Source organism: Notothenia rossii (assembly GCF_949606895.1).
Source record: "Notothenia rossii genome assembly, chromosome: 4".
In the NCBI taxonomy this organism is placed as follows: domain Eukaryota; kingdom Metazoa; phylum Chordata; class Actinopteri; order Perciformes; family Nototheniidae; genus Notothenia; species Notothenia rossii.
In genome coordinates, this window is record NC_136902.1 from 75,889,885 (window position 1) to 75,914,044 (window position 24,160).

Consider the following 24,160-nt stretch of genomic DNA (forward strand, 5'->3'; position numbering starts at 1 on the left):
GCAACACTGACTTTCTGAGTTTATTTGATCATGAGGTTAAATAGTTTCCAAGAGACCCATGTCTACAGTTTGTAAAAATCCAAAATTGCACTGGGAATACCAAAACCGTTACTTTTGTTACGGTGAAAAAACTTGAAAAGAAAAAGATCACCTACAGCAGCCCCCAGGCAATATGGATTGCAGATTTTCTGTTTGATTAGACAAACAAATGCAATGAAATAATATCGCCTGTGGTGAATGGGAGTCTTGGAAGCAGACTGTACATATTCATAAGGCAATGTTTTTCTCCAGATGATATGGTGTTTAATGATTTACACCTCATTTTTTTACTTCATAATTCAAAGTCGGAATGTTTTTTTTCCCTGAAGGCACACACTTTTCTTCAGCAGTTGGTTATAGATGAACAATGTACAATATACAGGGCAGAAGAAGCACGTACGAACTGCGCATGCGTGAGTGGCTTACCGGCAGGTGGCGGTAGTGTGTATTCGTCATTAAAAAGAGGCAACAACCAGAAGACAGACTGCGTGATAACCGAGAGAAGAAGAACAGACTGCGTGATATAAACAAACAACAAATAGCGTGTGCGTTCCATTTTCACTCTACAACGAGAAGCTCATGGGGCTTTCCCGAAACTATGTCGAGAGCTGGAGGTAAATTAAATCTCAGATTTGCCTTCTCAATAGTTTGTTTGGGTCCCTCACTTCCGTTTCACTTCTCATGCACTGATTCGCTAGCTGAACAGCCAATCAGAGTGATTTCTTCACACCGGAGTACTTTTCCCCGTACTTTTCCTGTTTAGTTCCGTTAGTGCCTGGATTTTTGTATTCACACCAAAAAGAGTACTTAGTCCCGAGAACTTTTACCCCCATTTGTAGTGCCTGCTAGAGAGGTGGTACTATTCTGGAGATTAAAAAGTACCAATTTCGATTGGCTGGGCGAATTGCAAACCACGCCCCGTAAAACTCTGAAAGTTTTGTGAAGCCGCCATTGTATTTGCTGGCATTAGCATTATTAGCATTAGCATTAGCCCTGTGCACCAACGGAGAGAGAATAACTTATGGCAACACAAAAAAAAACATGGGAGCGGTGGAGATGAGGAGGTGTCGGGGTTCTGGCGATTTACTCGGAAGGCTTCAGTAGAAGCTGCTGGGAGTTCCAGCGGCTTCTACTGAAGCCAGTCCCCAACTCCGGGGACTTCCGGCTGGGGACTTCGGGTGGCAGTATACGCCATGAAGTTCTTTGCGGCCTGCCAGTAAACCCAAGGCAGAAGAAGAAGAAGAAGAAGAAGAAGAAGAAGAAGAAGAAGAGACGTCAGCGGCTTCATTTGCGTGATCTTCCCTCAGGGAACTTATTCCGGTGTGAACGTGATCGGCTCTTAGTTCCATGGGGGTACTAAGTGCTGGGAACTAAGTGCTGGGAACTAAGTACGGCAAAGTACTTGGTGTGAAAGATGTGTGAAACATGCTGAATCGGCGGGTTTTCGGCCGAAAAGGCGTCGGCACGGCTGAAAAGACACAACGGTGCGGGACACACCAATCTGAGTAGGACGTGTCGACGCTCATCGTCGGCCTGACACCCACCGACGGCCCAAATCGGCTTGGTGTGTCCGGGCCGCCCGTCCACACGGCGGCGTGCGTTGAAGCTTCAACGCTTCTGCCCATTCACTTTGAATGGGTTGACGTCACGCTTTGCCGAACTGCATTGTGGGAGCGTTGCTTCGCTTTGCTCGGGTTGCTCGCTTCAGAGGTTGAGCAATGTTCAACTTTTGAAGCTTCGGCGGAAGCGTCAGCCAATCAAATCATATGCCAGTACAAGCTCTAGCCAATCAAACCGCGTGCTTGTGTGTCCGGTAGGGCTGCAACGATTAGTCGACGACGTCGATTATAAAAATTCGTCGACGCGGAATTTTAGTGTCGACGCGTCGTATAAAAACAATCAGAGAGCCGGTAACGTTAATTCAAAACTGCGCAAATGTTCATTTGTAACTGCAATGCACTACAGGAAGTGCTGGGGGCAGTATACTCTCCATTGTCTGCCATGACTGCATTCTGTACTAACAACAAAGAAGAAAGAATACGAACGATGGCGGAAAGGAGAGAGAATGAGGGTGATGAAGAGCTCAAAAAAGCGAGACCGAGAGTTTCGAAAGTGTGGGAGTATTTCACAGACGACAAGCCAAAGAAGTCAGTGAAATGCAGAATTTGTAAAGGGGAATTGGCATTCCACGGCAGCACTACAGTGATGCACGAGCATTTAAAACGCAAGCACCCTGGAACCGTGAGGACTGCTACTTTGGATCATGGGTAAGTTTGAGCAAGTTAGCCATAGTCATGTTTACGTTAGCTTACATGTTGGAAAACAGAACGTCTCATGGTTAATGCTTGCTAAGCAAACGCTATTTCAGTTATGTTGAGGCTGCGTGTCCACCAACGAGCTGCTAAACAGCGCCAAGCTTACAGCGTAGTAGAGCACAATAGAGCTTTATCGACGCTGTAATTAATTCCAAACTTAAAATAATAATTAACAAGGGTCTGCGAAATGACAAGAATAAAATGCGATTGAATTTGTATTATTTATTTTGTTTTCATTATGATTTTTTTGTATTTATGTTATTCAAATACATTTGATTAAACAAGTTCAAAGTTCAAATTCAAATGTTTCATGAGTCATTATTTTAATTTTCTATGGGATCATGTTATGTTAAGGCAGAGGGACTGGACAACAGGGTGACATTCACAGGTGTGCAGACTTGAGGTAAAACATGCACTGGAGCCCGGAAAAGGAGCCGTGCCCACAGGAAGCAGAGATGGAGGGTGTGACAGAAATAATCGTTAGATTAGTCGACTAATCGAAAAAATAATCGACCGATTAGTCGACTACCAAAATAATCGTTAGTTGCAGCCCTAGTGTCCGGGCGGGAGATTCATGTGATCGGTTGTTGGTCGAGTTTCAGACAAGCTTCAACGCACACCGCCGTGTGGACGCTGCGTTACATACGGGATATACTGTGTAAAGAAACCTTTAGCTCAGACTTCTGACAAGATGCTGACCTTCTGTCTTCCTTTCAGGGTCGGATATTCTTTTTGGGATATTGTACCTTATCTTAGGTTAGGATGTTTTTATTGTCCTTCTGTATTAATCTCAAGCATCGTACACGCTGTACAGTTTGCCTGCAACCCAAAACAAATATCTCCTCTGGGTTCAGTAATATCACTTACACAGACCAGAGGAGGACTGAGTCGTTGCAGAGGTGGAAAAGCACTATAATGGAGCATGCCATACAGTATGTGCTGAGATAATAGAGGATCAGAATTCTACTTCTGCTTCACATTTCAACTTTGTCCTTATTTAAGAAACACTAATCGCAGCATCCATCTCTCCTTTAGCTCCAAATAATGATGTTTCTAAAAGGTGCTGGCTGTCTTAATCGACTAATTAACTCAAATCCCAGGGGAACTGCAGCCAAATGGAATGAAAAAACACCTTACACAACACTTTGTATTAGATCCAGTGACTATTTTTTGTTGGTGTTGTTTTTGTTTGTGTCTGCATGAATATCCCTTTTTAAATCTAAGTTTGTTTCTCTCAATGACATGTACAAACATGCAAATCTGTCACTTCAGAATGCAATGGTATTTCACTTTTCACACCCTTTTCCCCTTTCCTTTAGAGACAGTAATCCCCAGCCACAGAACTAATAGCATTAGCAGAGCATATCCAATCCCCTTAGTACCCAGACAGAGAGCAAAGAGCTCAGACTCACACTGAGACAGACAATCTGGGGGACTACAGTATCCATGCTGCCTTGGGAAATGCATGCATGTTACTCGGAGCAGTTTTTATTTAAGAGCAAAGATTAAATAAAAAGTGAAACTTCATGCTGTGTTTTATCATTATCACAGATACACAGTGGGAGCAATATCAAAAAAGCTGTGCATAAGCTGTTAACAGAAAGAGATTTGTAAAGAATATGAGGGATGTTAAAAACTGGAAGAGAAAGTAGAATGTAAACGTACAACCAGCAGATAACTACCCTATAGTGATGATACCAACAATGTGACCACTACATTGATGTCTTATTGATAGGGCATACAGTATTCTAACTAAGCTAATTAGTGCTGCATAATGTTTGATTTAGTCTTGAGTTTTCCTGGGGTAGAAATATATGTTTTATTTAAATCCTCTTAATAATATATTGTATTTTTTTTTATTTAGGGTTTGCTTATGTGTAACTATTAAGACATGTGTGCTGTCGGTCGCTTCTTCTCCATCCATTTTAATGATCAAGTAACAACCAAATGTGGATATGAAATTGTAAAACGAATGAACTGGAAGAATCTTCTCTATTTCACATGTCCTCCAGCACCTATTTCCTAATTGTAAGAAACTGGGTATTGGTGACAATCACAATGTGCATGTGTGTGTGCATGAGTAAACTAATTATGAGAAACCTATTTGGGAATATTCCAAGCATGTTTATGTGTTTAAGACGTGTAAACACCGTGGAACGACGTTAACATGATTATTTCTGATTGGAATTCACTACAGCATCCTGGTGCGAGTGGGATTTCCAGCATTGTTGCTGAATTATTCATTAACACACAGAGCTGACAAGCATTTCAATGTAAATGTATTTATGGGTGCCTACATACATGTTGTATGTTTCTGCAAAGCTAAAGAGAAGGAAAACATGGATAGATGGATGGATACATTTGGGCAGTCTGAGAGGTCCATTATCCTTGCAGGGCAAACAACCCTTGTTCAAACACAGCCTTCTAAGGCAGAGCAACACAAAGCCAACCAGCAGAGAACTTGTCCTCCTTCCTCCTAGCCCCCGTTAGTCAGCCTGCCAACCACTCCACTTCTGACTCCATCTCCATCTCCCAGCCGTTACCCTTTGCTCACAGTGAGTCACTGACTTGAAAACAGGCTGCAGTCTGCTACAGCATCAGCTTTAAAGGAATCATTCTGCTATACAGTCAATATTGTTTTTCTCTTTTCGTAAGTGTGTGTTTGAGAGAGAGAAAGGGAGATAAAGAGAGAGAGAAAATGATGTAGACATAAGGAAGGAAAGAGGAACCTAGAAAGGAATAAAGAGGTAAAGAAGAAAAAACCAGAAGCACAAGTTGTGTGTCAGGCCTAAGAATGAGCTGTAACCTAATGAGTCTAGATGAAAGCTGACTGTCTGAGCTAACTCAATTCTTTGCTCTGCTAGTCACAGTTCTTAGCGTAATGATGTTTGCCCCAGACTACTAATGCCACGGCCAATTCTGGATTGCCTTTTTTTGGTCATATGTTTTTCTGTGTGCTATGACCCTCTTCACCGTTTGCATGCGTAGAATGTTGAATTTGGCTCAGGCCCGCATACAGAATGACATCATCCACACTGTGCAGCAGCAGACATCCGTTTAAGACGTGTTTACAGTGCTTAAAACCACCGGCATGCCTCTATCCCCACTCGTATAAACACAGAATGTGGCTGACCATGTGCACACTTGTTTGTGTACGTGATGTTTACACAGAATAGATAAAGAAATTGTACCGGAGCTTGATGTAAAGGCTGCAATATGGGAGGTTGTGGTTGAATACTAAACAAGATCGAGCAACACAAGGGCTGGGATGTTCAAGAGAAGTTTTGTAAAGGGTATCAAAGCCTTCGATGGGGAAGGTGTTTTATGTACAGAGGTGAAGAGAGGGCAGGAATGTTTTAAAGGTGATGGTAGCGTCAACAGGCCAATGAAAAAGCTGAGGTGTTGGAGCCTCGCCAAAGCAGCAATAGGAAAAAAGAAGAAATTACAAAAATGATAGAATAGGAATATAAGAAAAAAGGGAATCCATAGAGTGAAATCCCAGGAGTGTTGTCTATTGAGGAGAGTTTTCTACTCTCCATAAGAATTCAATCTCAGGTTTAATGAAATCTGGGAAGCTCTCTTTAGAATTGACTCAAAGCTCTTCCTGCCCTACTACACAATTTTTACCATTTCCAGCTCCGCTGCAGAATGCATTCATCCTCTCTGTTTCATTCTGCCTGTCTGCAGCACATCTGTTTCACACATCACTGTGGTTCCCGAGCACATTTCTATACCCATCTTTTCAAGCAAGGAGTATTTGAGTACGTTTCCCTCTATGTAGGCAAGTGAAATAACATATACAGTACATTATAGAAATTCTCCCTCTTGCAGTCAGAGGGAGTGAAATAATAAAACTGGGATAGTAGGAAAGTTTCAAACACATTCCAAAATTCCACATCATGTAGCCACTGAACAAAAAGGTCTAAGTAGAATAATGTCACAGCTTCTCCATCTTTGATTTTTAGTGTAGTATTTTAGAAAGAAAGATGTCTTAGGAAAAGTAGGCTGTTCCCAAATATAGTATAGAGGATATTTCAGCAGTCAGGAAGAAGACAAATGTTAGGACAACCAAGCATTAAAGGTCCCATGTCATGCTTTTCCGGTTATCACCCGTCCAACACATTCTCACTCCCAACTCGGCCTATGTTGACGTTATGTCAGGGTCCCTGTCGTCACTTTCCAACGCAAGGGGGGGCCTTTAGCGTCGAGTTTCAACTATCAGGGAGTCCCATTGACTTGCATAGAGCTCCCTGAACGTTGGTAATAGACGAGTTGGGATCGCGCAAAATACTCTCCGCAGATCCATTCTCACAGCGTTTATCAACCTTTGTCTAACTCAATATCAAGCCACACTTATTGTTTTTACTTCTTTATTTTAATTGAATAATTTCGGACTTTTGTTGCCGTCAGTTATGGGGAGAGTAGGGGCTCAGAATACTGAAATCTGTATTGTTTCATCGTTTATTCCTTCTAATTGTGTATTCTTTTCTAAACCACACACTGTTATTTAATCAACAATAACACATAATTATCCTTTTATTTGTTTATTTGTTTGATTAATAAACATAAGTTGGAGTCCGTCAGGACCGAGGGTCGGAGCAGCTCATAGTAGTTGCTTTAGAGAATTTTAAACCCGGAAGTAAGTATTCTCCGCTTCGCTTAACAAACCCCGTGATTATTCCTCAAGCTCTGTGATCGGATGTTTGAGTGTGCGCTGAGGGTTACGCCGAGCGTCAAACAGCACTTTGAAATGGGATGAAACCACGGCAGACTATCCAAAACTGGATTTGAACGGGTCCATCCAACACCCCCCTCCCTGTCCCCAGAACTACACATGCTGGCTATTGTGTGTTTCGCAACATGTTCTATGGCACGTCTCTACTGGGAATTGTAGTTTTAAAAGACGTTTTCTTATTTCCCATAATAAGAAGTTGCCAGTATTCAACTGTGTACACCCCTGGAGGTTTAGGGGATAGGAAACACTCAAATTTAAAACATATAATTCATAAATGGGTGAAAATTGCTTGTGTCCATAATGGGCAGCATTAATATATACCCACATGACAGCTAAGGTCAGAAAAGCTTTATTTAACAGCTGGTCTTATGTACAGTATGTGACCCTAATTGATAAGCCTTGAAACATGCACTTATCAAGGTTCAGAGGCACATTTTGCAAAAATGGCAGTAGCCGTCGATCGTCTTAAAATAAGATATACTTTATTGATCCCACATTTTTTCGTTAAATGTGTAACAGTTGTAAATATGCAGTGGTGTTTATTTGTAAATCATTTAGTATAATCACACAAATTCTGTGTTTTATATTGAATAATTCTGTGTTCTTTATTTATTGAATGTTCAATACCTGACAAGGTCGGAGATGAAAAACTTGGGTCGCATCATCAACAGTGCATTACAAGACATCTATCAATATGTGTGTATATGAAACACAACTGTAAGCAGATTTTCTTTTTCTTTATGGATATTTTACAAATCACTCCCCTTTTAAACTGTATTCTTGTTTATTAATAACAACTTTTCTTTACTGTCATATAGTATTTTATACCTGTTTACTTTATTCTCTTATTTTTGTTATAACTATAATGATCATATAAAGATGTGCCTTTACCTCACTGGTTGTAGAAAAAGCTTCTTATATTCGTTAGCATAGCTAGCTAACCAGATGCTAATAACAACAAAGTTATTGACTGTATGATCAGTATGACAGATGAACAGATCGCCACTGGGCTTTCAACTAAGACACAGCCACGCAAAAACTGCGGCATGTGTACGGCTCCTTATGGGTACTGCAATTTCTAGGGGTGGGCGGATCGATCCCAAAATATTGATACTTCCGATATTACGTTACGTTTCAAAATATCGATACTAGAGCAATAGGATCGATACTTTTATACTTTTTTCCCCCGTCTCCTCTACTCGTCAATTTCTTCAAAAAACTATGTGCAGACGAACACGAGTTTTCTTCTCTCTCCACTGCTGTCTTCCTCTCCTGGAGGCTCGCGCACGCGCAGCGCGCTCCCTGCCTGAACGCCGATTATCAAGCTGACTGACAGCAGCCAGCAGGGCAGGACAGCAGCAGCGAGCGACTCGCGAGTGCAACACACACGCGCATGATGGCTGAGAGAAAGAGGTATGGCGGCAAATCTCTGTCATAAATCGCGAGGGCATATGAGATCCACGCGAGCACAAGTCAAGCAGCCGTGGACATATATTATTTTCGCGAGCACTAAAACGGCACTCGCGCGAGAGCAATATTGAAGCCTGCAGGGGAGAAACATGCCTTGAGCATGTGCAGCATCTACATGAGCTCTCCTTGGTCTCCTGCGCTCTCGCGAGCAATTCCTGCTCTTCTGCTCGTGAAACTCTGGCCTGCTCTCGCGCGCGGAGAAATGTTAGGAAGTGGGCTTACCGTGTCCCAGTAACACCAAATCTAATTGGTTACACCTCTCCTCTTTTATGATTGGCCGTTTTCAAATGAAGAGGGATATCGGAGCGGGAAAGCCCCGCAGAAGAAGAATGGCTGACGACAAGGAGGTACGTGCAAAAACCGGTACTTTTAGCTATGCATATAGAAAACAATGGTTTAACATAACTATCATTTTATCTGCTTGACGGGCATTTAAGATATTGACATTGCATTATTTACAAGCCACGGTATAAGAAGAAAGTGACACAGCTGTCTGCCCGCAATAATAAAAGTTAGCTAAAGTTAACTGTTAGCAGATCTGGATAAACAAGACGACATGTCTTTGCACTGTGATTGTGACAATCAATTTGACTATTTCTTGTTTGTGTCTGTTTTAGATAGATAGATAGATAGATACTTTATTTGTCATTGTAACAATTACAGCGAAATTACATCGACTCAAAGTCAAAGTGCCAGTGCGCAACAACAAGACAATAATTTAAAAACAGCAAGACAGTATAGACAGTATAGTAAGACATGATCCATTTACACTTGAAGTGTTATTTGTCTAAAGTGTTTATGTGCATTGTCCCTATTGAAATAAATGATTAAATGAAAAATGCTATCTATTTTAACAGATAGAGTTACAAAATGCTGCCAGGCGTGTCGTTGAGTTGCTGAGAAGTGCCTTGGCTGAACCAACTTCTCAAAATCGTAAGTAAAACTAGGGGGAGATCACTTGTCTTCACAGATTCATCTAATGGTCAGTCGTTTACAAAAAATTACAGCTGCAGTCTTGGCCGGAGGAAGCACGCCGAGGTGTTTCAGTGACAGTTTTACCAACCTATATTAAAACCAGAGTGAAAAACTGAATTTCCCCATGGGGGATAATTAAAGGTTCATCTTCTTCTTGTTCTTCTTCTATTTATTTTCAGGGCTTGTGACTATCTGGGTAATGTTTAATTAATGAAGCCTTTATATATTCTAACTACTTTACGTATTTAGTACTCAGTTTATTTAGATTCTAGGGAATCATAGACATCTTTAAATTGTGTTCACAGATGAAGTACAGGTTCAGGGAGAGCAGGTGGAGGTGGGCAACAGACAGTCTACTATACAGGGACAGCAGCAGTCTGCTCTTGGCAACAGGCAGCAGGCTGGGACAAGGCAGCGTCAGGCAGTCCAGGGGCAGAAGCAACAAAGGACCCCTGGCTTTCCTTCTACAGCAGGAAATACAGTGGACCAAAATATGGCCAGGTTTGGATCCGTTAGGAAATAAAGATAGTTCTGAACTGAATTGCCATTGTAATAACTCGGCAATTGGCTATAATTCAGCGTATTTTTTCATAGAAATTAACGCTCTTCAGATTGTTTAGAATGAATATATTGTATAACAGCTTCTTAAATGCCTCTCTTACACATTGTTTTCAACTCCTCAGGGCTTTCCCCGGCCTATTCAAATCGGGTAAAAGTTATACCCCATCTCCCAAAAGAAGGGCTGTTAGGTCAACCCCAATCCAGTTCTTTCTGCTCAATAAGAGCACAGAAAGAACACCAAAGTCATCGGATGAAATGGTCCTTCTCCAGGCTGGACTCGGCAGGAGGACTCTCAATATCCCCGAAAATGCTGACCACTCCCAGGTAAGATAGAAAAAATAATAAGGGGAGGAGTCAAGATAATATAAGAAGCACTTTATTGATCCCAATTTGGGGAAATTTTTTATGTATTACTGTAGTTTCCCAATCCACTGAAGTACTACTGGTCACAAATCAGCTTCAACAGTGGTGACATGTGTGGAGGGTTATAGTTCTAACTGCACACTTGTTTTGCTCTTCCCACATAGATATCATATATACTTATGGAATCATATTCCAAAATGGTACCATTGGAAGGGGCCTGGATGCTACATAAAGCTGCTGGTAAGATACAATCTCCCTTATTAAATTCAACTGTGGTCTAGTATTTCTGCAGTTAAATCCTATTTATACCCTCTATCTTCTCCTACAATAGCTGCTCTTATAATAGCTCATTAATGCCCTTGATGGTTAGCATATTTACCTACCCTCTTGTTTTTAGCAATCCATGAGAAAGCCTAACACTGCAAGTGTGCATCTTGTTAAAATCAACTGCCTCCCCTAGAACATTCTGTGCATTAAATAACATCAACTTGTTTGTATTCCCACATAGGAGGATCAGGTCAGCGGAAATTAAGTGTTTTGGTACCTGAGGCAGAGGGTTACACGGGGGCCTACCTTGCCAAAGCTTTAGGTGGAAAAGGCTGTCTCTATATAATGCCCATCCAGGACACTTTGGACACCTCCCCCTTGCCCTACTCATCGAAGGAGTTCGAAAATATGCCAAAAGCCAGATGTGCCACGTGTCATCTAAGCATGCCTGTCCAGCTGTTGGCTTTACATGCACAAGAGTGTGAACCAAGCAGCTGTTCTGACCGCATGGATCTGGAACCGGTAATGTTATTCCACAAATAGCTATGCACGATCATTATCATCCTGAATCGACAGCTTTTTTAACTGGTTACGATTTTCAGGATCTGGACCCAGATTTAGATGAGTCTCCAGCTACAAGCAATCCTGGGAATGTAAGCTCACTAATATTGTAGGTGTTTGTTTCTAAACAATTTTCATTGTATGTGTCATTAATTGGCAGTCTTTCTACATTTTATTATAGGCTTCTCCAAGTGTGCTCCCGTGTAGGACCTCCTGTTCTAAAATCGATATTAAGGTAAAATCAGGGCATTATTTATCAATTACATTATTGCAGATGATGAAGGTTTCTGCGTCTCAGTAATTCACTTGAATATTTGCTCTGCTTTTCTGTGTTTTTAAAGGTGGCCTGTCCATTGTGCTCAGAGTTATTTCCTGAGTATTTGGTTGAAATACATGCCAGCACTTGTAGAGAAAGGTTTTTTTTTCTCCTATTATGCACATTCTTTATATAATTTTTTCTTGCAGTGTTAGATATTGTAAACCATGATTAAGGCATGCCCCATTGAAATATTTTTTCCCTCATCAGTACATTGCAGTCGACACAAATTATCGATTTGGAAGAACATGCCAGTGAAGAACTGACAGGGCGAGAGAAAAGGTAATATGCTTCAAATGTACCTGTAATTGCTTATTTTAAACAAAAACGTCCTGCAGTTATTGTGTTCACTATTTGTGTTAATTGTACTGTTCATCAGTTGCCCTGCATTGTTATTGTTATGCCTTGAATATCATTTAAAAGACGCCACTTTACATCAGTCAGGGGTCGTCAGTTTACTCAATGATACAAAAGGGGTCTCTTAAGGGAAAACGTTTTGGATCCAGTTGTCTAATCAACTTCTAATTGTTTCCTTCAAGTCTTGCTGAAGCCATCGAAACACTTAGTGGACGAGTGGACACAACAACACTCTTTAATGTTAGTGTCACTAGGGAGGACATGTTTGAAAGGGGTTTAGGGCAGTGGAGACGTCAGAAGAGGTCTTCTCCCAAAAACCCTCTCCGAGTGTCTTTCATTGGAGAGTCTGGAATTGACCATGGGGCTCTCAGGAAAGAATTCTTAACAGGTATATGTTTACTTCCTTATAATAAATGAAAATATTCCTCAGTGTGTGGCGGTTCTCTGGTTGCATGCAATTTCTGTGCTTGCACAGGTTAAGGGCTTTGCATGACGCATGCTGTACTTTAACATATACAGTGGTCTAATTGAGATTATCAATGTATTGATCCACTTTTCCTTTCAATTATAGAAATGATGGCAGGTGTTGAAAGGAAGTTTTTTCAGGGAGGGAGTACAGGGAAAACCCCCAAGTACTCAATTACTGACTACCACAAAGAGCATTTCAAGTATGTAGAATTGTGTTCTGCAATGTCTTTTCGATGTTTATTTCATTTATTAATAATGTCTATGCATTGATTAAACTTTGTTAATGCAGGACAGCTGGAGAGATTATGGCAGTCAGTATAGTACAAGGTGGTCCTCCACCTAACTTTTTCAGAGAGTGGTGCTATGGATACATATCCACTGGGGAGATTCATAGAGATTCCATTTCCAAGGAAGATGTTACTGATCCAGAGCTCAGCCAGCTTATGGAAGAGGTAATATTTGTCTTCTCCTCAGATATTAAGCGTCTTTGGGTCTAGAAAAGCGCTATATAAATCCCATTTATTATTATTATTATTATTATACTCCTTCATATAACATGACGTTTGTTTTAGTATGGTTGACACACACACCTCTTTGTAGTGTAATTTTTTTTTAATTCTTAAAATAAGTTAAGGCTCCCATGACTTACTGTGTGATACTGTTTTTCTAATTGCAAAGGATAGCTGAACCTGAAGCTATGTACGACCTTCTGGATCGGATAACAGCATGCGGGTACAGTGGTCTTGCAACGTGGGAGAGGAAGGAAGACATAATAAAGTATGTACATATGCTAAGTGATTTAACCCATAACAACCCATGTTTGAAACCAATCAATTATTCCTTTACACTCATACTTCATATTGAGTGTGCAGTCACTCTTTCCCTTTTTTATGTATGATTTTATATTATTGCTGTTATCTGTTACTGAATTATAGGGCAATTATCTTGCACTCATCGGTCCGCACTCTACCAATGCTGCAGCAGATATGCTCAGGCATGAAGCTGTATGGCTTGTGTGAGATGATAGTACAACAACCACAGCATTTCAGGGATCTGTTCGTCGCTGGCCTTCATGAAAAGGTCAGTATTATGTCTCTAGCTGATTTTACCACTGAATTTCAAACCTTAACCCTTTAACAGCCAGCGCCACCATTTGGTAGAGCAAATTTTGTGTCTTGATATCCCGTTGAATTTTTTTTTTAAAAGTTTAACTACCTGATTCAGCCATCTCTACTATTTGGTTGACATGTTATGCACAAAACAACCTCTAGATGTCACTGTGGTTAGAACAGAAAGCCATTCAGCTTTCCACTGAGAAAGTTGGCATGCTAAAAAAATCACTGCTGAAGAAATCACTCTTTTTGGTCAACTGTTGTAAGGTAACCATATCATTTTTGACATTTTAATGTCAGAGCACTGACTGAACATAATTAGATAACTTGATGCACAAAAAAAGTTTTTAACAAACTAAACTAGCAATATAACTTTTTCAGAGTTTCAGAGATGTTTTCCAATACAATATGGTAAATAGATAGATTCATGGTAATATTACTACATCTTATATTACATTATTACTACATCTATACTGCCTTATGAGTCTCAGAGTGAAAGAGTGATAATAATTTATATAGCAGCTTTCATGCATGGCATACAGCCCAAAGTTGCACACAGATGAGCAAGTTAGGCCAACACAGGATATAGACATTTGCTGTTAGGCCAGTGGTTTCCTGTTAGGCCAATTCAGCATCTACAGTAAGATGAGCACGTTTTTTTTTTGTATTAAAAACACTTAACATTACTTTTTATATCAATATCAATATTGATACCTTTTTTTTTTTTTAAATGTGCTATGTGTGTCCCATTTGATAAAAAAAAATGCAAACAAATAATTTTTCCATAGTTTTTTTTCTTGGTCTGGCAATTAAAGGGTTAAGCTCATCCAACTTTGAGCATACATCATTTTGTTTTTTCATCTCTCCAAGCCGGATGCTGAATTCCTGATGGGAGCCATATCTCCAGTCTTCAGCGAGCTGGGCTCGCTGCGACGCCAGAGTGAATCGAAGATTGTTAACTTTTTACAAGACTTCATCCAACACATTGAAGAAGAAGGTGATACTACTGCCCTGACATTTTATAAACGTATTTGTTCTTGAATTTTACCCCCGATTACGACAGGCAACTCAATGACAGCTTTGCATACCCTTTTTATTCATGTTTACATGTCTCAGTTTAAACACAACTTTGCATTCATGATGGTTGCGATGAAACAATGACAAGTAAAGCAGGACTGGCTAATGAGGTTTTTCTTCTTCAAAATATCCACATAAAAAAACTATTTAAAAACAATAGCCATATTTATTGACATTGCTTAGGTGAATATATGCATTTCTTTGTATTCATTTTCAACTTGTTTTTAGAGGAAGAAAAGAGCTTCGTGGTTGAAGAGAGGGGGACCCCTGTGAAGATAACAGAGAGTGATGAAAGAGACTCAAGAGAGACAGAGTCTACAGGTGAAGCGGCAAAAGATGAAGAGGAGATGAAGGAAAAACCCAAGATCACTGTTGGTTGCTTCCTTCAATGGCTTACGGGGCAGGCACACGTCCCCATCACCTCAACAGAGAGAGAGATGTTTAAAATCTTAATTGAGTTCGACCATGATTGCAGCGTGCGCTATGGTACACACACGGTATGCTTTCCCGTAGTGAATGCATGCTCCAACTCCATTACCTTTCCGACAAGGCACCTCGGCTCATATCCGGAGTTCCTGAGCATCATAACACAGGCTGTTATGAGTAGCAGGGAGTTTAGCCGCTCATAAGAGTCATAGAATCGATGTTTTCTGGATTAGGGTTAGACAGTCTTTATTGCACTTTATCTGACAAGGTTTTCATTTGTTTTCATTTGTTCAAGATGAGAATACAGTCAAACTTTCAAGTGACATACTGTTCTAGTCAAAATGTTTTGGAAACAAATGGTGAAGTTGGGGAACCATTATAGTTTTGAGCTGTATTTTGTGTCGATTGTTTCAATTTAATTGAATAAAAACCCAGTCACCCGTTGTGCCAAGTAACTTTACTCTTTCATGAAATCGGCATCATGACTTATTTTACTCTTGGTACTTAAGTAACACTTTGAACAAAGGAATTTTACTTTTACCTCATCTGTTTCATTCAAGGGAGCTGTATTTCTTAAGAGCCACATCTTTCAGCTACATACTCACGGCAGAGTAAGTACAGTTCCTTGACCGGAGTGTTTGGGTCAATTTGCTGAAATACTGATTGAAGTTCAGTTGTGTCTTCTGGACTCAAAGGGCAGTCGAATTCGGGGACGACAATCCCTGCATCCTCTTCTTCTCCATCGTGGTCAGCAGCAATTTCCCAGTCAACATCTGGCTCCTAATAACCATAACAGAGGTTTTGAACACTTTGGTGAAATAAATGTCTTATAAACAATATGGAACAATGACATCAAGTAATAAATTACTTTCTTTCCCTACTCTTGGCATGACCATTTTCTGGGCATTTTATTCAGTTTGTGTTATTTTAACTGTAAAAATAACACAAACTGAATGAAATGCCCAGAAAATGGTCATGCCAAGAGCAGGGAAAGAAAGTAATCTTTTGACAATGTATATTACACAAAGTAAATGGTAAGTAATTACTATCGTGGGATTGCCCACAGTACTGAGTATGTAAGTCGCTTTGGATAAAAGCGTCTAACATGTGACATGTATTGTAATACTGAAACGAGATCAATACCTCTGGGCTCTCCGGCTGATCAATGTTTGTCTGCATCAGTCCAAGTTGCCATAACTGCTCTGGACATTGGTTCCGTTCAGTGCTGAGTGGATGATGGTTCCAGCCTTCTGTAAAAATCCCCAAGTCCATCTGAAGTCGGGGAAGAATGATGTAGTGCACACAGAAGAGGTCGTCTGTTGATGAGATATCGAGCAGACCATCCTCTTCGAGGGAAAGTAGTATCGCAGAGTACTTGTTGATGACAATGACTCTTACATCACGCCAAAGACGCTCAATCCTATGGATGAAAATACATGGTTTAGGGAAAACCAGTTCAAGTGATCTATTTTCATGCTGGCCTAGCATGGGTTAAGTGCAAGGTGCTTGGTCTACACATCAGATAAGTTCACCTCACTAATTGAGTTACTAAAGATGCTGTAATTTACCTCTGGTTATGAACACTTTTACCAGAGATGAAGCTTCCACGGTCGGTGCCGCGAACCGAAAACATGAATCTCGCGATCTGTACGTTTTCTACTCCTTGGTCTCCTCTGACCCTGAAATGTACACAGTTGACCAAAGGACTGTCAAAGAAAATACTCATCCAAAAGTGTCACAGTATTGATCTAGTTCTCCAAAGACTGCTTTTTTCTGTGAATTCACCTTAAAGGCACTCCATGTCTTTGTGTTGCCTCTAAGAAGAAGCCATAGGCTGTTGACGCACAGTTGTTGGTCGAAGCACCCAAGTACATTACCTGCAGAAAAGCAGAGAATATTTAAGAATAGGGCAATTACACACAATAACTAGACAACATTCTGTTAAACTGTGTATTATAGGGAAAAAAAGGCAGAGATTAAAGAATTCCTGTTGCAATAGAAATAAGCAAACAATACTGACATACAGTATACTGACTCATAATACTTGTGCAGCAAAAATAGGCAATGCACAAAATCTCCTTTATATCTACTTTGACTTTGCTGCTTCCTTTTTAGTCCATACACTTTCTCCATTTGGACCAAATTCCTTAAGCAAAGCCAGGACACAGCGTTGGGACCTCTTTTGTGGTTTTAAGTAGCTAGTCGGAAACTCGTACAAAAAATACATGTTTGTTTAATGTGTGTCTACTGAAGTGAAATGCAGTCTTACCTTTCTCGAATACCCGTCCACTCCACCAAATAAGACAATGTTATAACTGGAAAACCAAAGAACACACTGTTATAGCACTCTGGAATTGAAACACTGATTCTCCAAAACTGGGACATTACAAAGAGATTATTTCTTAATCACTTAGCGAAATATAAATACCACTACCGTATCAATTTGTGGTTGGTATCCACGTGCACAAGCGACAGAGGCCCTCGCACTGAATATGTTCTCCTCACAACACAGCCCAGACTAGCCAGTCTGGAGAGGATGCCTATGGAATCCACTCGATGCATTGAGGCAGCCATTCTTGTCCATTGTACACGTAGACCAATGGATAACAACCGTCCTTTGACCATTCGGTATCCAGCAGTGGGCATGTCATTCTTGATGGATATGACCACGTTATCCAACTCCTCATCACTGATGGAGCTATACATTTCTGAAACAGATAAGCCAAACTCTCTCATCCTTCTAAAGACTGTGCTTGAAGAAACACCTAGCAGCTTAGCAATGCAAGGCACCGATAGGTTTGTCCCCAACATCTCAACCAACTGCTGCCTCTCAATTTCAAACTTAGGACGTCCTCTTAGACCAATAACTGATCCCACTGCTGTATTTGGGGCTTCTGAATCTAAATATTGCCTAAGTAGTCCAAACAGCTCTTGAAGAGCTTGGATTATTCCTTGCGGTATGTCAACATGTCTCGAAAGTGCTTGCAGGAGGTACAGCTCCTGGCGACATGCAAACTCCAGGAAATCCAGGTCAAGTGGTGCTCGAATGAGTGCAAGCTCAAACTTCGACAGGAGTCTCTCCAGGATCTGCCGTTTCAGAATATGCTGTGAAGAAAAATAAAGTATTAAATAGTATTTAATTATATTTTTAAGAAATGTGGTAAATCTTTATTGAAACAATTATGTCAAATACAGAATAAGGCACATAAACATCATCATAAACGTTCCAAAAAATAAACTGAGGGCGTTTGAACAGAAAAAAAAGAGGTCATTCAGAAATTAAAGTGCCAAGAAACTTGCAAAATTCTTGGTCTTTTTTACATTTGCATCATTTTAAACTTTTTTTGTATAGTATTATTTATTTGAGAAAGGCAATAAAAACTGGGGACATTTTGAAAAAGCGACATTTGTGAATAAAATATTTTGCTAGAGTAATCAAAATTGTTAATTCCAAATTCTGTTTTTGAAAGCTACATTTTATATTATCATGTCAAGACCGAAAAGTTAATTGGTTCTTATCTTTATAATAGAATTGTTTGAATACTTTTGAAAAATATGTATAAAAATGTATTATCTAAAAAACTCAATCCATTTATAAGTAAGGACGGCTCTTGTGGAATAACCACAGAATACAGAAGCATGCCTTTTATTAAAAACAATCATTAGTAAAGTAAAGTAACTTACGTGAGACGTTTCCACAGCCATATTTCATCACGTTGGAGGTTGGAGGGACTTTCTGGTTTAGGTTTAAATCCAGACAACGGCCAATCATAAAAGAGGAGGGGTGTAACCAATTAGATTTGGCGTTACTGGGACACGGTACGCCCACTTCCTAACGTTTCTCCGCGCGCGAGAGCAGGCCAGAGTTTCACGAGCAGAAGAGCAGGAATTGCTCGCGAGAGCGCAGGAGAGCTCATGTAGATGCTGCTCATGCTCAAGGCATGTTTCTGCCCTGCAGGCTTCAATATTGCTCTCGCGCGAGTGCCGTTTTAGTGCTCGCGAAAATAATATATGTCCGCGGCTGCTTGACTTGTGCTCGCGTGGATCTCATATGCCCTCGCGATTTATGCTCGCGAAAATAATATATGTCCGCGGCTGCTTGACTTGTGCTCGCGTGGATCTCATATGCCCTCGCGATTTATGCTCGCGAAAATAATATATGTCCGCGGCTGCTTGACTTGTGCTCGCGTGGATCTCATATGCCCTCGCGATTTATGACAGAGATTTGCCGCCATAAAGAGGACCGTTGTGTGGAGCAATTTCACAACTGGCAATTCAAATTTAGCGAACTGTGATGTGTGCAAGAAGACAGTTCACTAGTCTGGCCACTTTGCAGAGGCGCGGGAATGTATTTTGAGTGGGGGTGCTGAGGTGCTGGACTCCAGTGAACACTATTACGGGCACTATAGAGCACGCACAAAAAAACTCCCCACACGCAAACACACAGTAAACCCGCGACTGTTACAATGAAGGCTCGATAATCAGCTCACAGCACATAAGCAGGGGTAAAGTGCTATTTTTTTTACGAGTGGGGAGCGGACCTCACCTCCTCTAGGGGGGTCCGGGGGGATGCTCCCCCGGGAAGATTTTTTTTAAATATTGAAGTTAAAAGCATCAATCTGGTGCACTTTGAGAGCAACATGAAGAGATCTATGGATACATCTCTCAACACCCAGATGAAACACAACTGTAAGCAGATGTTCTTTTTCTTTATGGATATTTTACAAATCACTCCCCTTTCAAACTGTATTCTTGTTTTACTGCCATATAGTATTTCATAACTGTTTTTCCTTTATTCTCTTATTTTTTTTATAACTATAATGATCATATGAAGGTGTGCCGCGGAAATAATCTTTTGAATAATTTTTGACCAAACCGTTTGAGACCCACTGAGATAACTTAGACTAAAGTGAACTATCTAAACACTCAGAGAGTCCTTTAGCTCACCTGAGCCTCTCAGTCTGAGAGGAGAGCTCTCCTCCAGCTTGTTGTGGAACAAACAGCTCCGTATGTCCGTTGGTGCAGCTAGCTAACCAGATGCTAACAACACGGTCCCTGCTGCTGGCACCGGTCCCTCTCTCTCTCCCCCTCTCTCACACACACTAAATGCGCTATTTCCGCACACACACAGAGCCGCGAGCTTGAATGACACAAGCACACTTTTATTTCCATGCAACTCTCTGATTGGTCTGGTGTCTTGCCTCTGTTGCATTCACTGAACACGGGAAATTACAGTCCTGCCGTCCTTTCTAGTGTCTTGATGAGGTTCACGTAAAGCACGGTTAATGTATTATATTATTGAGGTAGAATTGTCCGTGGCTACAGAAAAAACATTCGGGGCAGGCCAAAATATTATTTTACCAACAATGTGGAATTTATTGGCTACATATTACACAGATTATGCACAGCGGGAGCAGCAATAACCGTCAAATAATAATTCAGACAGGGGAGCTCCGCACCCACTGCCTGCCGCTAGGGGGTGCTGCAGCGCCCTCAGCACCCCCCTTCCCGCGCCCATGCCACTTTGTGTTGTTATTTTTCATGTTTACACTTTAAATGTGCAAAAGTAAAACGTTTATTTGTCTATAAAAACTGTCCTGTCTTTATTCATGAAAATGAATTCAGATTGAGTCTATTTATGATTATTTCAGCTCAAAAATCCTGTCATGCAGCTCTCCCCTCTATGAAAGTACATAAGACGCTTTTCATTAAAAAAAAAGTATCGATATCGGTATCGGCGATACTGGCCCTGAAATACTTGGTATCGGATCGAATCCAGATTTTGTGATATCGCCCACCCCTAGCAATTTCTGAAGTGCCGTAGTGACTTCTGGTGCTCTCCGTCAGACCAGACATATACCACGTGATGACACGTTAGGCTCGTGTTGTGTTCAAGGACCCTGACCTTGGCCAGGAAAAACAGGCACTTGCTTGTTTAATTTTTTTTGCGGTCTAGATTTCTTTAATTTTTTTCTTTTTTGCGTGTGTTTATAAATTACCTCGAGGGCCGTACCAAATGGTGCAGCGGGCCGTATACGGCCCGGAGGCCGGAGGTTCCCCAACCCTGATCTACAGTATGTCAGACACAGGACATGAGATAGAGAGATATTAATAACGTTTTAGTAGTTATTTTTGATTATTTTTTGTTAAGTCAGGCAACTTCTTTTGTGTCAAATCTTAGTTCATCATTATATTCTTATCTATTGAAAACATTCAAATATTGTCACAGCTTCATGCATTGCTTTCCTCAAAGGGCCTATTGCCAACTCTCTTTTTCTTGAGTGTGGAAACAGATTTGTGTCAGTGACGTCCTCCGGGTGCTATGCAATTTTCCATGGCCCTGACACCATGTGACACCAATTAGGTGGCTGCAGATATGACAAGCCATTGGTCCAAACTCTGTAACTGACAAAAAAACTGTCAAGCTCTGTTTCTATGTGTCTGATATTATAGAGAAATGGGAGGGAGCAAAACGGAGACAAGTCGGGAGAATTACAATGATGATGAGGAGGAGGAAGGGGGGACGGCTGATGTCAGTGTTGTAAAGGGAAGCTTTTTGTCGTCAGCCCAAGCTTGGCTGTCAACAGACCAAGCAGCCGAGTCAGGCCCCAGAGAAACGGAGTGTCAAGAGAGCTGGTGTGCTGTTAAGAGTACATTTGATATATAAAGAGTCCTTCCCCCTTGCCGTTTGGAGCAATTTCCAGGATTTGACAATTTCCCCCAAGGTTTACAAGATGTTCACTGTCCATACTAATCTTACTTAATCATTACAATGTGTTTTACATATTATACCACGTTTAACGGATCCCAGGTGTAACCACAGCAGCGGTATGATGTCATCAAGTCGAGAAACAGAACAGGAGGGCCATTATATTCTGTGTTGTGCGTTAATGTTCACATCTGTAAAACCTTGTGATGCAGGTAATGAAACAGGAGAATACTTTGAAAAGGCCCTGAAGTGTTTGTAGTGTGTGTGCGTGTGCATGATCTTGGAAAATGACCCGTTAACAGAAGGGACAACTGCCACTTGCCGAAATGAACGGTGTTGATGCACGTGAACTCTGACAAGAACTGGGAAATCACACACAGATGTTGCAGTTTAGGAGTGCACCCCTGCGTGTCACACAACTCCCAGTTTAATGCAGGAAAGAAGTTTCATAGCTTGTGAAAAATCTCTAAAGCTACTGTTTAGGATAATTAAAAGTAGGCAGCTGCTTACTGCTATTCTGACTGTTCGTTAAGGAAAAGTCTCCATACACCAACCATGACCCAACACAGAATATTTTGTGCAAGCTTTACACTTAAAATGTAAAGTGTCTGAATATATTCACAGCATGCAATGAGTTGTGCTTCTCTGACCTGAGAGCCTGCTATGAGAGGCTGAAGAGAAAAACATGGCAGTCAGATATATAGGCCAGGAAGTCTTAGCTCTGCAAAGTGACCAGTGACTAGTGTGGCGATTAGCTGACCTGACGGTGGTTTTGAGTGTATACGTCCCAATAGACAGCAGAGGCAATCATATCAGTAACGCTGAGAACGCCTGACACAGCATACACCATCAGCGTGTGTAAAACAAGCCTCCGGAGCTGCCGTGACTGAAAATGAAATAGATCCACAACATGGCATAGAATACAAAAAAGACATGTAAAGGCACAGGGATTAAACTGAGGGGAAATGAAGGTCACAGCCCACTTACAAGTCTTAACCTAGTTCGCCATGGGGGGTCTTGGCTATTTAATTACCTTTTTGTATGTGATTAAAATTACCCTGACATGGCTTAGTGTCATCACTTTCTCAGCTGACTTTTCACCTTGTCTGTTTTCATCCGAGATTGGTATATTGATTTTTTTGTTTTGTTTTATAGCTTCCAAAGTAATAATGTGATTTATTTTATTCCAATTCACAACATTTGGGATATATATATATATTCTAAAGTGCTTTGATTTATAGCTCTTTTGAATAACATTATTCTTGTAGGTATGGACTTTATTAACCACAAACTGCAATTTTGAAACAAGAAATATCCCAGAAACGTTACCTTGTGCCAAAATCTCACAATTACTCCCTTCGTTAGGGTTGGGTTTTATGTTCTTTCTGAGTTAGTCAGTAAGAACAGAATGGGGAAATTTAATTTGACAGTTCCCTTGACAAAGATAAAACAGCATGAACCCAACTGTTCCTCTTACTGAAGTGAAAAACAAAATTGGCCAAAGAAGCAATAGCTGTATATTTCCACTGCTAATCGTCATGTTTCACTGAGGAAGGACGAATTGTCATGCACATCGGAAAAATGTAAAAACTGTTTTGGGGCTTTAAAGGACAATTTTATTTTTCGGTCCATGCTGTGACTTCGACAAAAGGATGAGAGCATGCAAAGCCCTCAGTATCCCCACTGTGTCAGTTTGAATGCTGCTCAAAAGGCACTGGGTGAATTATTGAAACACTATTTTCACTCAAGCCTATGCAAATACATCGGAATTTAATGTTTGGTTGAAAATAAGAGACATGATTGGAAAATTTGTAGAAGGTCTAAATGCCTATAAAGGACAGAAGATTTAAAACTCAAAATAGGGAAGAGAGAAAGGTCATACAGAGTGCAGATAATATAAAGGGCTGAAGGAGTTTGTGCTGGATCTATTAGGTGTAAATGAGCAACCTTAACACTATGCAGTAAAAAGATGCAGTCTCTCTCTTTCTCTGCCTCCATCTCATGTGAGACGCATTAAAATACTCTTAAGCCCGTGCTCTACATCAGCTTGTATTCAATTAACTTACTGTCAAATGTGAACCCTGGTGATAATTAGTGCAGAGCTGTGCTGAGCCAGCTGTAAGTGTGCCACCTTCCAGAACTAGGACACTTTAAACTTCACAGGCTAATGGGTTCACCCAATCACAACATGAGACACACAATCATTCACATGTGTTACATGACAAACTAATTGAAATAACACACATACATGTGTAAGAATGGCAGGGTCACATGGCAGACATTTCTTTTACGTGTAAATCTGTGCAAACACATTTCTGATTGTTGTTAACATGTTTGTGAACTGTGCGCACATATTTACAAATAATCATTTTCTTTCTTCAATTAAATACAGTCTTACTCTTTGAATGG

General features: G+C 40.7%; 3 protein-coding genes across 11 annotated transcripts in view; 1 reads left to right on the forward strand and 2 right to left on the reverse strand.

Annotated features, from left to right (window-relative positions):
- LOC307035863 (muscleblind-like protein 1) overlaps nucleotides 1-20,717 on the reverse strand; it is a 124,609-nt gene extending 103,892 nt beyond the window's left edge. The window contains exon 1 of one of the 2 annotated variants that reach the window (XM_079675677.1): nucleotides 19,990-20,192. The gene's annotated coding sequence lies outside the window, so the exon portion shown is untranslated. Of the gene's footprint in view, nucleotides 1-19,989 lie in introns of both variants that reach the window. The other variant, XM_079675678.1, reaches the window with a different exon arrangement.
- Nucleotides 8,516-15,493, forward strand: LOC307035865 (uncharacterized protein). 8 transcript variants are annotated; one of them, XM_079675688.1, is made up of 15 exons: nucleotides 8,516-8,906; nucleotides 9,417-9,492; nucleotides 9,840-10,419; nucleotides 10,623-11,247; nucleotides 11,328-11,378; nucleotides 11,468-11,521; nucleotides 11,628-11,701; nucleotides 11,813-11,884; nucleotides 12,142-12,347; nucleotides 12,531-12,627; nucleotides 12,717-12,879; nucleotides 13,111-13,204; nucleotides 13,363-13,507; nucleotides 14,410-14,536; nucleotides 14,845-15,493. In XM_079675688.1, the coding sequence occupies exons 4-12, from the start codon at nucleotides 11,071-11,073 to the stop codon at nucleotides 13,147-13,149; spliced, it is 933 nt and encodes a 310-aa protein (XP_079531814.1). In that variant the 5' UTR covers nucleotides 8,516-8,906; nucleotides 9,417-9,492; nucleotides 9,840-10,419; nucleotides 10,623-11,070; the 3' UTR covers nucleotides 13,150-13,204; nucleotides 13,363-13,507; nucleotides 14,410-14,536; nucleotides 14,845-15,493. The 8 variants fall into 8 exon arrangements, with proteins under 8 accessions (XP_079531814.1, XP_079531816.1, XP_079531811.1 ...); XM_079675690.1 differs by having other exon boundaries at nucleotides 10,218-10,419; XM_079675685.1 differs by having other exon boundaries at nucleotides 8,516-10,035; nucleotides 10,218-10,419.
- Nucleotides 15,136-19,983, reverse strand: LOC307035862 (uncharacterized protein). Its single transcript, XM_079675673.1, has 8 exons — nucleotides 18,727-19,983; nucleotides 17,477-18,147; nucleotides 17,312-17,357; nucleotides 16,828-16,919; nucleotides 16,611-16,721; nucleotides 16,186-16,462; nucleotides 15,648-15,822; nucleotides 15,136-15,266 (listed from the first exon to the last, which is right to left on the reverse strand). Exons 1-8 carry the CDS (start codon nucleotides 18,745-18,747, stop codon nucleotides 15,232-15,234), a joined length of 1,428 nt encoding a protein of 475 aa, XP_079531799.1. The 5' UTR covers nucleotides 18,748-19,983; the 3' UTR covers nucleotides 15,136-15,231.
- Nucleotides 20,718-24,160: the final 3,443 nt, after the last annotated feature.